Here is a 10,916-nt window from a genome sequence, read left to right on the forward strand (position 1 = left end):
GAGGACAACCCCACTGTGCTGCCAATGGGGCCACTGTGGTGTTTGTGATGGGTGGTAGTAAGTGGGAAAGAATCGCAGGAGGACCCAGCAAGTGATAATTTTTTTTCTCTTTCAGTCCAGAGACCCAGCTGTCCAGGCTGCCATCTTGGCCCAGTTGAATGCAAAATACGGTTCTGGAGTGTTACCAGATGCTCCAAAGGAAATGAGCAAGGTGAGTGCAGCACCACCTTACCCTGTGGCCCACAGACCTCGGCTACTGGCCCAGACACCAGAGCGAGCACCTTACTTAGTTTGGGCTTGATATTCCCACCTGGAGGAACATGGAGTCCCACTTGCTCTCCTTTCTCCATCCCAGTTATGTACAGATGTAATAAACAGCTATTGAATTTTGATCAGATGACCTAAATTCTAAACCCAGCACCACTATTTAACTAAGGCTTTGCCTTGACTGTGGCTTTAGGCAACTGACATCTAGCCTTCTGATCCACATTTTCTCTGACGTAAAATGGGAATCATACCCTGTACCCTACCTGCCTCACAGGATAATTAGGAGGAGAAGATGACATGGAAGGATCAGACAATTATAAAAGTGAAAGCTCTTTGAAAACTAAAATGTTAAGCCCACAGAAGCTGCGCATTTAGAAGCACTTTTCTTGCCTAAGTTAGGTCGTCTTCTCCTGTGGAGCTCAAACTATCCCAGGAATTCATGAAATCTTGGGTCAAACGGTGGTTTGTTGGCTTAAGCCCACGCTTTCTCCCCTCACACCACAGACATGAGCTTGCCTTCTCCCTTTGTTTTTAGGCTTCAGAAAAGAGACCTGTTTGTCTGTGGACTTCTGTCTCCTCCCTCTGAGAAAAGGAATCAGAAACGGGCCTTAGTAGGAAGGTGTAATGAACTTGAGCAAGAGCTTTTACCATTAGTGACTATTCTTCTTGAAGTTCACTTTCATTTATGCTTTTATAATTAGTTTTTTCTCTTCACCTTGCAGGGTCAGGGAAAGGATAAAGATCTGAATTCTAAGTCAGCCAGTGACCTCTCCGAAGACTTGTTCAAAGTACACGATTTCGATGTGAAGATTGATTTACAGGTTCCCAGCTCAGGTAGGCGAAGGTGGGGGGTTGTAATGGCTGAGGCCCAGATGGCTCCATGGCCCTCTGCGCCTACAAGGCAGCCTATTTTAGGGAAGAAATGGGGGTCTCTGCTCATCAGTGTTTATAGTGGCTGCAGGTGTGTTTCGAGAGGGAACAGGGAGGGACAGCCAGGGAGGCTGCCTGAAGGAGTATAGCACAGGACTAAAGAAAAAAGGACTTTGTACGTACCTCTGCTGCCAATTTGCTCTTCTTTCCCATAGAGTCAAAGGCTTTGGCCATCACCTCCAAGGCTCCACCAGCCAAGGACGGGGCTCCAAGGAGATCGCTGAACTTGGAAGACTACAAAAAACGACGGGGGCTTATCTGAGCACCAGCCTGCTGCTTCTGACCCTGCATGCCCCATCAGTGCCCCGCCTTCCTCTTTTTCTTTGATTTGCCCGCTTTGGGCTGGAGCAGCAGTAGAACTGGGAAGAGACTCGAAACTGCCAGTCCTCTGTAATATAAACCATTTGCTGTATAGACCTCCCTGTCTGCACCATCTCCCACCAACCACCAGGTCTCACCCAGTGTGGACCTGGGCTCTCTTGGGCTTTATCCATGTCTTTAGATTTGTGTTTGCCTTTTTTTTTTTTTAAACCAGCACAGTTCATTGGCCACTCTGCACGCATTCAGTGTTACCATGGAGCTGGGGTTCTTGCTGGAGCCCCTGGTGGTGATAGCAGCAGCATGTGCAGTCCCTTTTGGGGGCTGCTTTGGACCCAACCATTGAACAGTTGGCATCCAGCCCTTGTGGAGGGAGTGGGTTCTGGGCACCTACAGCCCTCCTTCCTCTCTCCTTACCATTCTCTTCTTCCCATCTCTGTGGAAGAGGGGTTTTCAAAACTAATTTAGTTTCCCAAAAAGTGTACATTTGTGGGGAGGGTGGGGGGGTTCTATTTGAGAGAGAGAGTATGTGTGTGTGTGTTTGTGTCTGTAAGTGTGGATTTTTTAATCATTTTTTTAAAATGCAGTACTCTTTGTATCAGTCTGTCATGGGTCTATAGCTGTTTCAGATTTTTTTCAGCTGTACTTGAGCATCTGAAACTGCAAGAAAGAAACTCATTAAATGTGATTCTTCTTAATAAAGAGGCCTGGCTGCTGTAGCTGTGTAACTCCCCTCTCCCCTCACCTCCCCACCTGGGAGAAAACGCCCCTGTGCGGCCCCGGCCCTGTAGGCTGTGTCCTTGCAGGTGGGAGGGAAGCCCAGGGCCAGGTACCAGGGAGGCAGTGCAGGTATGTTGCTCATCCCGTGGGCACAGCCCAGATTCTTGGCTGAATACAGAGTGAGTCTTCTTCCCACCCCATGTACTTGTCTCTTCCTAGTGATTCTGTTTTACAGCTGTTTCAGCAAGAATAATGTTTTGTTTTGTTTTTAAGAGAGTATTTGCCACGATGTGGAGAGAACGAACATAAAAAGATTTAGGTTGCAAATGTTACAAGCATGTGCAGTTTTGTGTGTGTGTGTGTGTGTGTGTGTGTGTGTGTACATATATATATGGTAAGCATATATATTGTTGTGCAGCTAGGGTGAAGCCAGCAAAGAAGTGTGTATGTCTTTATGAAATGTTTGAAAAGAGATAAGCTGACTGCTTGATAATCATTCTCAGGTGTAAAGCTCCAAGTGTAAATAAAAGTGGCATTTAACAAATCTTTTCAGAACAAAGTACAGCTGACTATATATACCAAGAACTAAGCTAAAGAAACAGCTGAGAGCTGCTGATTCCCACAAGAGGGAGAGGAATCTATAAGTTCTGCTTTGTACTTCTTCACCCTACTTTTCTGTATGGAAGTAGGATGACGGGAAATCACGGAGTTAAGTTGTATTTAAACATAAAAATGAACTTGATGACTCTTCTGGGTTTAGTACAGCCTCAGCGTTGCTTTAACTTAGTTTAACTTTTTTATTTTAAAAAAAGCAGTAATGGATGGTTTTTTAAAAGTATTGTGACTGTAAAATTGACAAATATGACTGTAACGCAGCTATGTGGTAGCTGTGACACAGTTCATTTGGGCAAAGGAGTGGTGATGGACTCATTAAAATCATATATACTTGAACAGTCCATTGACCAAAAACCCTTTATAGACTATTGTGTAAATGTGGAATCACAGACTGTTAAACATGCCTGGACTCCGGCAGAGTCCTGGAGGCTGCTGGGACCTCTCCTATCATGATGAACTTGGACTTTTTTCTCTTTCTGGTTTTAAAAAACATGAAATTATAGAACCCATATAATTTGCGGGAGTCATTCTGATCCACCATGTAGATCTGTATTTAGTATCATTTGGGTTTGGAGAAGTGTTGATTATATTATGGCTGTGTAATAAAATTTTTATTAAAACTGCATCACACTGTAGCCGCTTTGCCACTACCTCCCCACATGCAGCTGCTGAAACTTTCGTTCTGAGACACTAAACCAGCAGGAAGAAAAACCAACCAAAGAAGACCGAAAGTCAACTTATCACCTGAGTAGCCTACTTGGTCATTGGAATCAAGACTGAGGGTTTAGCTCTAGTCTCAGCTAAAGCAGGGCCTCTGAACTGAGATCCTGACCAGGCATAAGACATGAAAGTATAGAATCAGCTGGGCTTCTTGGTGGGTCACAATATTTCTTGTGCTGGAAAATGGCTGTAGGGGCCCCTTGCTACACACACACACACACACACACACACACAGTACCCCCCACCCCCAATGTGGTTTCAGTGTTGAAGGGTGTGTTACCTAAGAGTGTTATATACATTTTTCACTTCCTTCTAAGAAGCAAAAAGGCCAGTGTCCATGTGCCTAGCTCATGATGTATAGGTCTATTTGTCTGTCTTGCTTAGGACAGGTGCAACTTCCCTTCAGAAAGAATGCTTTTGTTTTGTTTCTGTGAAATCCTGACCTGTCACCCAAACTGTACAGATATTTGTAAATAAATTTTATGCCCTGTTTTAACAAGAGGATCAGATTTAATCCAAGGATTGCATCCTGAGTGGCAACTCAAAATCATGTTTTGAAAGTCCAAGAGAGCCTAGCGTCTCTTTGCCTTCACTTCTCTCCTTTCCATTCTCTTAGCTCTATACCCCCAAAAGTGAAAGTCACTGTTTTCGTTTTCAGCAGCCTGGTTCCCTAGAAGTGTCTCTGGTATGGCAGTTGTCTAGAGCCAGGGCGATCTTCACTGGGCCTGGTTTCCTTTCTACCTTGGAAGATCCCACCCATCTTCCACAGAACTAAGTAGGCCCCTGATACACTGCCCAACCCTACCTAGTAGGAGTCTAGGCTTTCCGGCTTTCAGTTTACTTAGGAGCAGTTCCTTTGCAATCCTGTTTTCTTATGAAGGGGGAACCCTGGGTCTTGAGTATGGCCATGGAGGAAATACTGATATCCTTTACCTCATGCCCCCGAGCTAAGGCGATCTGTAAGGGATTCACACATCCACTCATTGCCTGAGGCTGTCGCAAACCTTTCTATGTTTTAGCTAGGAAGCAAAATCCCCTTTAGGGAGGGAAAGGTGGGAGGTGAAAATCACACAAGGCTTGGAGCCCAGTCCAAGCCTGCCTGGGGTTGGAAGACGTGGATCACCGGGGCTCACCCAGCAGCTGAGTCCGATGAGGAGTTCTCCAACTTCCTGCCATTCTCACTACCATACTGTGGAGAGCAGTGGGCTCCCTGGGCCCTACAGAGCAGGGATTGGAGGAGAGGACAGCCTAGTCCCTTCATCGCGCTGTTTCTGGTGCTGTGAGGCAGCCACTTGCCTAGTTCTGGGAACAAGGGAGCTGACCACCGCGGGTGGAGGGTTAGTTAACTTCATTTTCCAGAGTTGGGGGGGAGGGGTTGGCTTTACTTGCGTAATCCTGAGTGGCAGTGTCCAGCAGCTCTCCTACTGACCCCCCCCAGCTCAGATTCTTTGCATGACTTACCTGACCAAAGAGGGCTGCTGAGCTCCCTTGGGGAGGAGAGTGTTGGGGGGGCTGGAGGAAACAGCAGCGTTAAGGGGGCAGTAGCCTACTTTCTCTGTAGAGAAAGAAGAATCCTGTTAAAGATTAAATGTTCTTTTCCCCAGTAGGGGTTCAATAAATGTTGGTAAGAGCGAAGGCCTCAGAGGAGAGACTGTAGAGATGGAGGGGGCTGCATGGTGGGGGGGGGGTCGAAAGCAGCAGAACAGCCCTTGTGGGCCGTGTGGGCAGAGGACAGGACCAAAAGCTGGAACAGAGACTCCTGGCAGTCCCCATTTGGAGGGGTTCCAGTTGGGCCCAAGAAACTCTGCCTCCAGACTGAGGTTCGGACTGGTGGGCGCTGGGGCTGGCCTGGGAAATGGTCCAGAGAAGCAGCTGCCTTTTGACACCCACTTGCTGCTGCTCTTTACTGAGGACAGGTCTGAAAGCATTGATCCTCCTCTCAGCTTTTGGTGGCTCCAAAAGCTACCACCTCGTGGGGTCTGCCCCAGCAGGCTCAGAAAGATTGTGAAGCCCGACCTCCCTACCACCATCAAGAGTAATTAAAACATAAAACCGGGAAATAAGTGTCAAGAAGTCCAACAAAATTCTGATCCTTCCCATGATGACTACATATACCTTCTTCAAAATATCAAATGCTTTAAATTTTTCTTTTAGCCACCTATGGCTCAGCTAAGCGCATGTGGAGACCGCATCTTGCGGCCACACACACATTCATCTGGCCTGGAATGCACTGGTCTAGCTACCAACGATTTTCCTTGAATAATTCCTCACCCTGTGGCGCTCAGCAGAAAGTCACCTCCTCCGGGAAGCCTTCCCTGATCTCCCTGATCTCCCCCTCCCACTTGGGTTTGGAAGCACCTCCCCCGCCCCCTCCCGGCCTTCCCCTAGCATGGCGCTCACCGTGCTGTACTATTGTTATTTGTATCTCCACCCCCAGCTTGGAAGCTACTTGTGTCGCCGCATTTCTTTTCGCAGCTCCAGCACCCAGATCCGCCTGGCACTTAGTTAACACCCAATAAACGTGGTGGAGGGAAGGAAGGTGGGGGGAGAACAAGCGGACGTTCAGCTGCAGCTACCTCATTCTACGACATTCGTCCGACCTCACCTCTCCCTCCCATCCTGTCCCCAGACCGTAGGGCACGCGGGAATGAGACCAGGCGGCGCAGACGCGGCCCGCAGTAGACACCCGTCCTTTGGTTTCTATCCAAGGTCTCGAGAAGGGGCTGCGGTGGATGGAAGCGGCCAGCTGACCCGGGCCCAGTTCCCGAGGCTCGCACAGGCCACGACGAGCCGACAGCCTCGGCCTCCGTTCGCCCCCTCGGGGCCCAGCGCCTGGCTGCCTGCAGTGCGCGCGCTCGCGTCTCGGGGCTGGACCCCGTCCGCGCGCGTGTTCGGGGGCTGCTTCCCAGCGCTGGGAGCAGGGACCTCAGGTTTCAGGCCCCCTCCTGGTGCATGGCGCTCCCGCGGCCGACGCCGAAGCTCAGGGGGCACAAGCTCCACGGAACTGCGGCCTGGCTCCTGCTTCTGCCCGGCCACAGTATGCTCCGTACGCGCACCGGGGTGGAGGTCATGCTGGCAGGCAGAGATCACAAATGGAATGAGCGGCTGTGCCAACCCACCGCGGTTATGAGGACATTCGAGATTCAAGGAGGTGCCCTGATGGGAGCGTGGGGGCGGGGGGGAGGGGGGGGCAGGGGCGGACTGCACCTTGGGCGTTCTTAGAGCAGTTGCCTTGACTCCAGAGGCCAGTTCCTGACCTCAGATGCTCTCTTCACTCGGCCACTGAGAGAGATTCTGCCGGATCTGAGTTCTGAAGACAGGGAGGAGGGAGGCTCCTGGAAGGGATGGGAAACCTTGTTTCTGAAGTCTGTCAGGAGAGCAAATGTTCTTATTGCACATACACAGGTGTGGTGGCACATTTTGTTCATTTTAGACGTGAGTGATTCAGATGGTGGAGAGTCCAAGAACACTGCTGGATCCCCAGCCCTCCTAAACTATCCTAGCACCCAATCCCAAAATATTTCTACAAAGTCTATCAATTATGGGGCCAGAGATGGCATGGAGAGGATGAGAAATCCAGAGGCAAGTGAAAGGGTCTGGGGTTTTCAGGTGAAGACAGCCATTCACGCCTCTCCCTAGGAGGAAGGAGACCTCCAATTCTTCCCCATCCTGAAGTTTCCATTGGCCCTTGGCTCTGGCCAGCACTCCAGCCCCCTCTCTAGTATGTTCTGGGCAGAGAAGGGCATCCAACTGACCAGGGGTGGGGAGTGGGGATTGGTTGCATGAAGCAATCAAGTTCTCACTGACAGTCCTTTGGAAACAGAGTAGATACAGCCATTTGGCATCTTGGGGGCTGTTTTCTGGTTGGGTCCTTTTTGGTTTCCTTCCTCCATAAAACTGTAAAAATGATACACCACCACTCCCAGTAAGGTGGGGATCATCATAGGAGGTACTCATTCCTATGTCCCTTTCACCTAGCACAGTGCCTAGTTCATAGCAGCTGCTCAATGGAAGTTTGCTCTGTGAATGAATGAATGAATCACAGAATATTGGAATCTTAGGGTCAGAAAGTCCCTTGGAGGACACCAAGCCCCACAGAGCATGTCTGGGAGTCGTTGAATAGAATGAGACACCATACAATCTGGTCTAGAGGAACATTTCCTGCCTCCTTTGGCCCCACCCCCACCCAACACATGCACACACACCACAGAGGCTGTTCTCTCTAGGTAGGCTTTCAAATCCCCTTAAAGCAACAAGTGGCCCATTCAGGAGCACTGGTCAGGTCAAAGGCTGTGCTCCACCCTTTCTCCCCCAGGTGAGAGGCCCTACCTGTAGGTCTTGGGAAGCAGAAGGTTGCGCTGTGCTTGGCAAGGGATGGTGAGCTGTGACCTTGTTCCTGCCCCCGGGGCTATTGGTGCTGCCCTGGAGATGGGGTAGAGGAGGGGCAGCGCTAAATGAGGCAGATGGGGGAATAAAACCAGGCCCCCAGAAATCCCTGACTTCACACACTTCATTTTCCAGGCCCTTCCCTTTCCCAGTTTTTGTGTCCCAAGGTTGTTACCCCCCAGGAAGAGTGTAACCATCAGGCCTGATAAATCCTGAAGGCCACAGAGAGGCATGAAGACTCAGACACCCCAGGATTCAGGCCTCTAGGGTACAGAAGGATCCTTGAACTGAGTTGCCACAAGAAGAAAGATCAGTTCTTCCCTCAGACATGATGTCCTTGTGGGTAAGGCAGAGGGACTCCCCTGGCCTATCTCAGATCAGCCACCAAATGACCATCAAAACCTTGAAACATTCTTCTTTGCTTCTATTTCCCTTTTTTTAATATAAATTTTTATTGGGGAATATTGGGAACAGTGAGTTTTTTCCAGGACCCATCAGCTCCAAGTCAAGCCAATTGTTTTCAATCTAGTTGTGGAGGGCGCAGCTCACTGGCCCATGTGGGAATCGAACCAGCGACCTTGGTGTTATGAGCACTGTGCCCTAATCAACTGAGCCAACCAGCAGCCCCATTTCCCATTTTTTTTTTGCAGCACAAAGAGGCCATTTCTCTACCTCCATAGTGGTCAGTCTGATTTTCTCCACTTCCCTCTATGCACATCTATGCACTCAGGGCCTCAAGGACTGGGGAAACTGAAGCACAAAGAACAAGACTCCAGGATTTGAAAGGTCATGCTTGGCTCAACTAGGAGGACATGAGAGCCCCTTGACCTTGTCCCATAGCTTATTGGGACTCCCACAGGTTCTGTCCCAATATGTACCCTTATGCTCTCTGCCTGTGGTAGGTGGTGGCAAACTCTGCCTTCATTGGATAAAGTAGGGAATAAAGTACAAGATGTTAATGAAAGAAATTGAGCATGACACAGGAATAGAAGTCAGGGGACCTAGGCAGGACGTACACTGGTTTTTCCACCACCTAGATGTGTGGCCTTGGGCAAGAACCTTAACCTTCCTCATTGAGTCACTTAACCCCTTTGTTAGTTCTCCCGTACTGTAAGTGAGGAGGATAGGGTGCATCTAAAGTCTCTGCCCACTCCAAAAGTCTATGAAATTAGCTCTCATGTCAATACCCATTCCCAGGTTTGCCCTTACCTTTTCAGTGAGGAACAACTGGTCAAGTATGACAAAGGAATCTTCTCTGGTTGCTGGCCCTGAGTTAAAATTGCCACTGAGTTTTCTCTTGGCAGCCAGGACAGAGACCCAGCTCCCAGCCCACTTGTGCCTACAACATTGGCCAGACACTGCCTGGCACCCAGACTCATAGTACCTATCTTTCTAGTTCTGGCAGGCCCTTGCTGACTCTCCCCATGCTGTTTGCCCCCAGTTCCCACCACAGATCAGGGTAGCTCCAAAGGAGGGAGAGAAGTGAGTACCAGAGACAGGTGTTTCTGGGCATTCAAGCTCTCGAGTACGCCCCTCACGCAGACACCCACGCCCCTCCAGACTGCTGTATCCCAGAGGAGGTAACCAGGTGGGATTTCTCAGGTTCTCCACAGAGGACTCAAGTACTCAAACTCCTGTTTCCTACTTTCCCTCACTCTATTCCCTCAGTGTCTCTTCCTTTCTTCCCCCACCACTGTTTCTTCATCAATTCTCCCAGGATCTTCTCCTTTCTTTGCTGAAGGTTCCTGTTCTCTCTGAACCCTCCTTTTCTCTCCTCCTGATCCATCTTTGAATCCTGGCTGAAGGAAGATAAAAAAAGGAACGCGCCTCCTTTTGGCCTTCATCAGTATCGGAAGCCATCCTTCTGGGGTACTCTCCCCACAGAGCCCCCAGTAATCCTTGGGCACCGGGCACCTGATATGGGATCCTCACTTGTGGCATTTGGGGAAAGACAGAAAATATTGTGAAATACTTCTACTCAAAGCAGCCTTCTTACTCCAGCTGAACATGTTACTTCAGCTGATCACTAACAAGTGAAATGGCCAAAGACGCACCAGGACAATGCCCCTCATGAGCACAGTGCTCGTGAAACATTTCACCAACATCAGCTCCACCTCTGTGGGTCAGGTGAGTTTTCCTAATCAGATTTAGAGGGTGGTGAACCTGAGACTGGCTATTTCTACCACCCACGCTAAAACTATTGTGACGTTTTAGAGATTTCACGTCTTTCATTTCATTTATTCACACAGCAGTCCCGTGAGATGGATAACCTTGTGGAGGAGAATCAGCAGCTCAAGGGAGCGAAATGACTTGCTTACAGCCACACAGCAGACTCCAAGCCCCAAACGCCAAAAGGAAAGGGAGAAGAGGGGCTTAGCGCCCCCAGCCAGCAGCGGGGGTGCTGCCCAGCACCCCACCTGGACAAGTGGAGAGATCCAGGGCCTGTCCTCTGGCCGGGAAGTGAGGGAACTTGAGGGGGGAGTCTCAGCTGTTTCCCGGACAGAGTCCCGCCTTGGGCACACGCCCTGGGATGAGGCGTCTTTGGAAAGCCAGTGGCCTTGAACTAACTGTACTGACAGGGCACCGGGCGGAGAGGAGCCCGGGGAGAAGCCTGGAAGCCGTGGCCCAGGACGGATGGAACGCGGAAAGGAGCCCGGGGGACTGGGTGGGAGAACAGGAGGACTAGCTCCTCCCCTGCGGGTCAGGGGCCTTGGAGCCCGCAGGAGGAATCCTCCCCAGCCCCGAAGCCAGGGGAGGCAGGAGGACCCGGAGGCGGGGCGGCCCCTCCCGCCTGCTGGAGGGCGGGCACCGGGAGGCCGCGAGGGCCAGGCCCTGGCTTCAGGTCCACGCCGTCTGGGCTTCCCCGCCACCCGGAGCTCAGCAGCGGAGAGCCCTGCCCGCAGAGCAAGGGCCCGCGGAGGCCCGCGCTTTCTCTAAAAGTGAAAGGAGTGGGCGGGGGG

General features: G+C 50.5%; 1 protein-coding gene across 1 annotated transcript in view; it reads left to right on the top strand.

Annotated features, from left to right (window-relative positions):
* The window catches only part of RTF1 (RTF1 homolog, Paf1/RNA polymerase II complex component), a 43,858-nt gene extending 40,383 nt beyond the window's left edge, over positions 1 to 3,475 (top strand). Inside the window, exons 16-18 of the mRNA XM_081049856.1 lie at positions 116 to 211; positions 990 to 1,101; positions 1,353 to 3,475. Of these exons, the coding sequence (XP_080905982.1) occupies positions 116 to 211; positions 990 to 1,101; positions 1,353 to 1,459 (315 nt within the window). The 3' untranslated portion in view covers positions 1,460 to 3,475. The remainder of the gene's footprint in view (positions 1 to 115; positions 212 to 989; positions 1,102 to 1,352) is intronic.
* The last annotated feature ends 7,441 nt before the right edge of the window (positions 3,476 to 10,916 follow it).

This window comes from Rhinolophus hipposideros (assembly GCF_964194185.1).
Source record: "Rhinolophus hipposideros genome assembly, chromosome: 5".
Lineage (NCBI taxonomy): Eukaryota > Metazoa > Chordata > Mammalia > Chiroptera > Rhinolophidae > Rhinolophus > Rhinolophus hipposideros.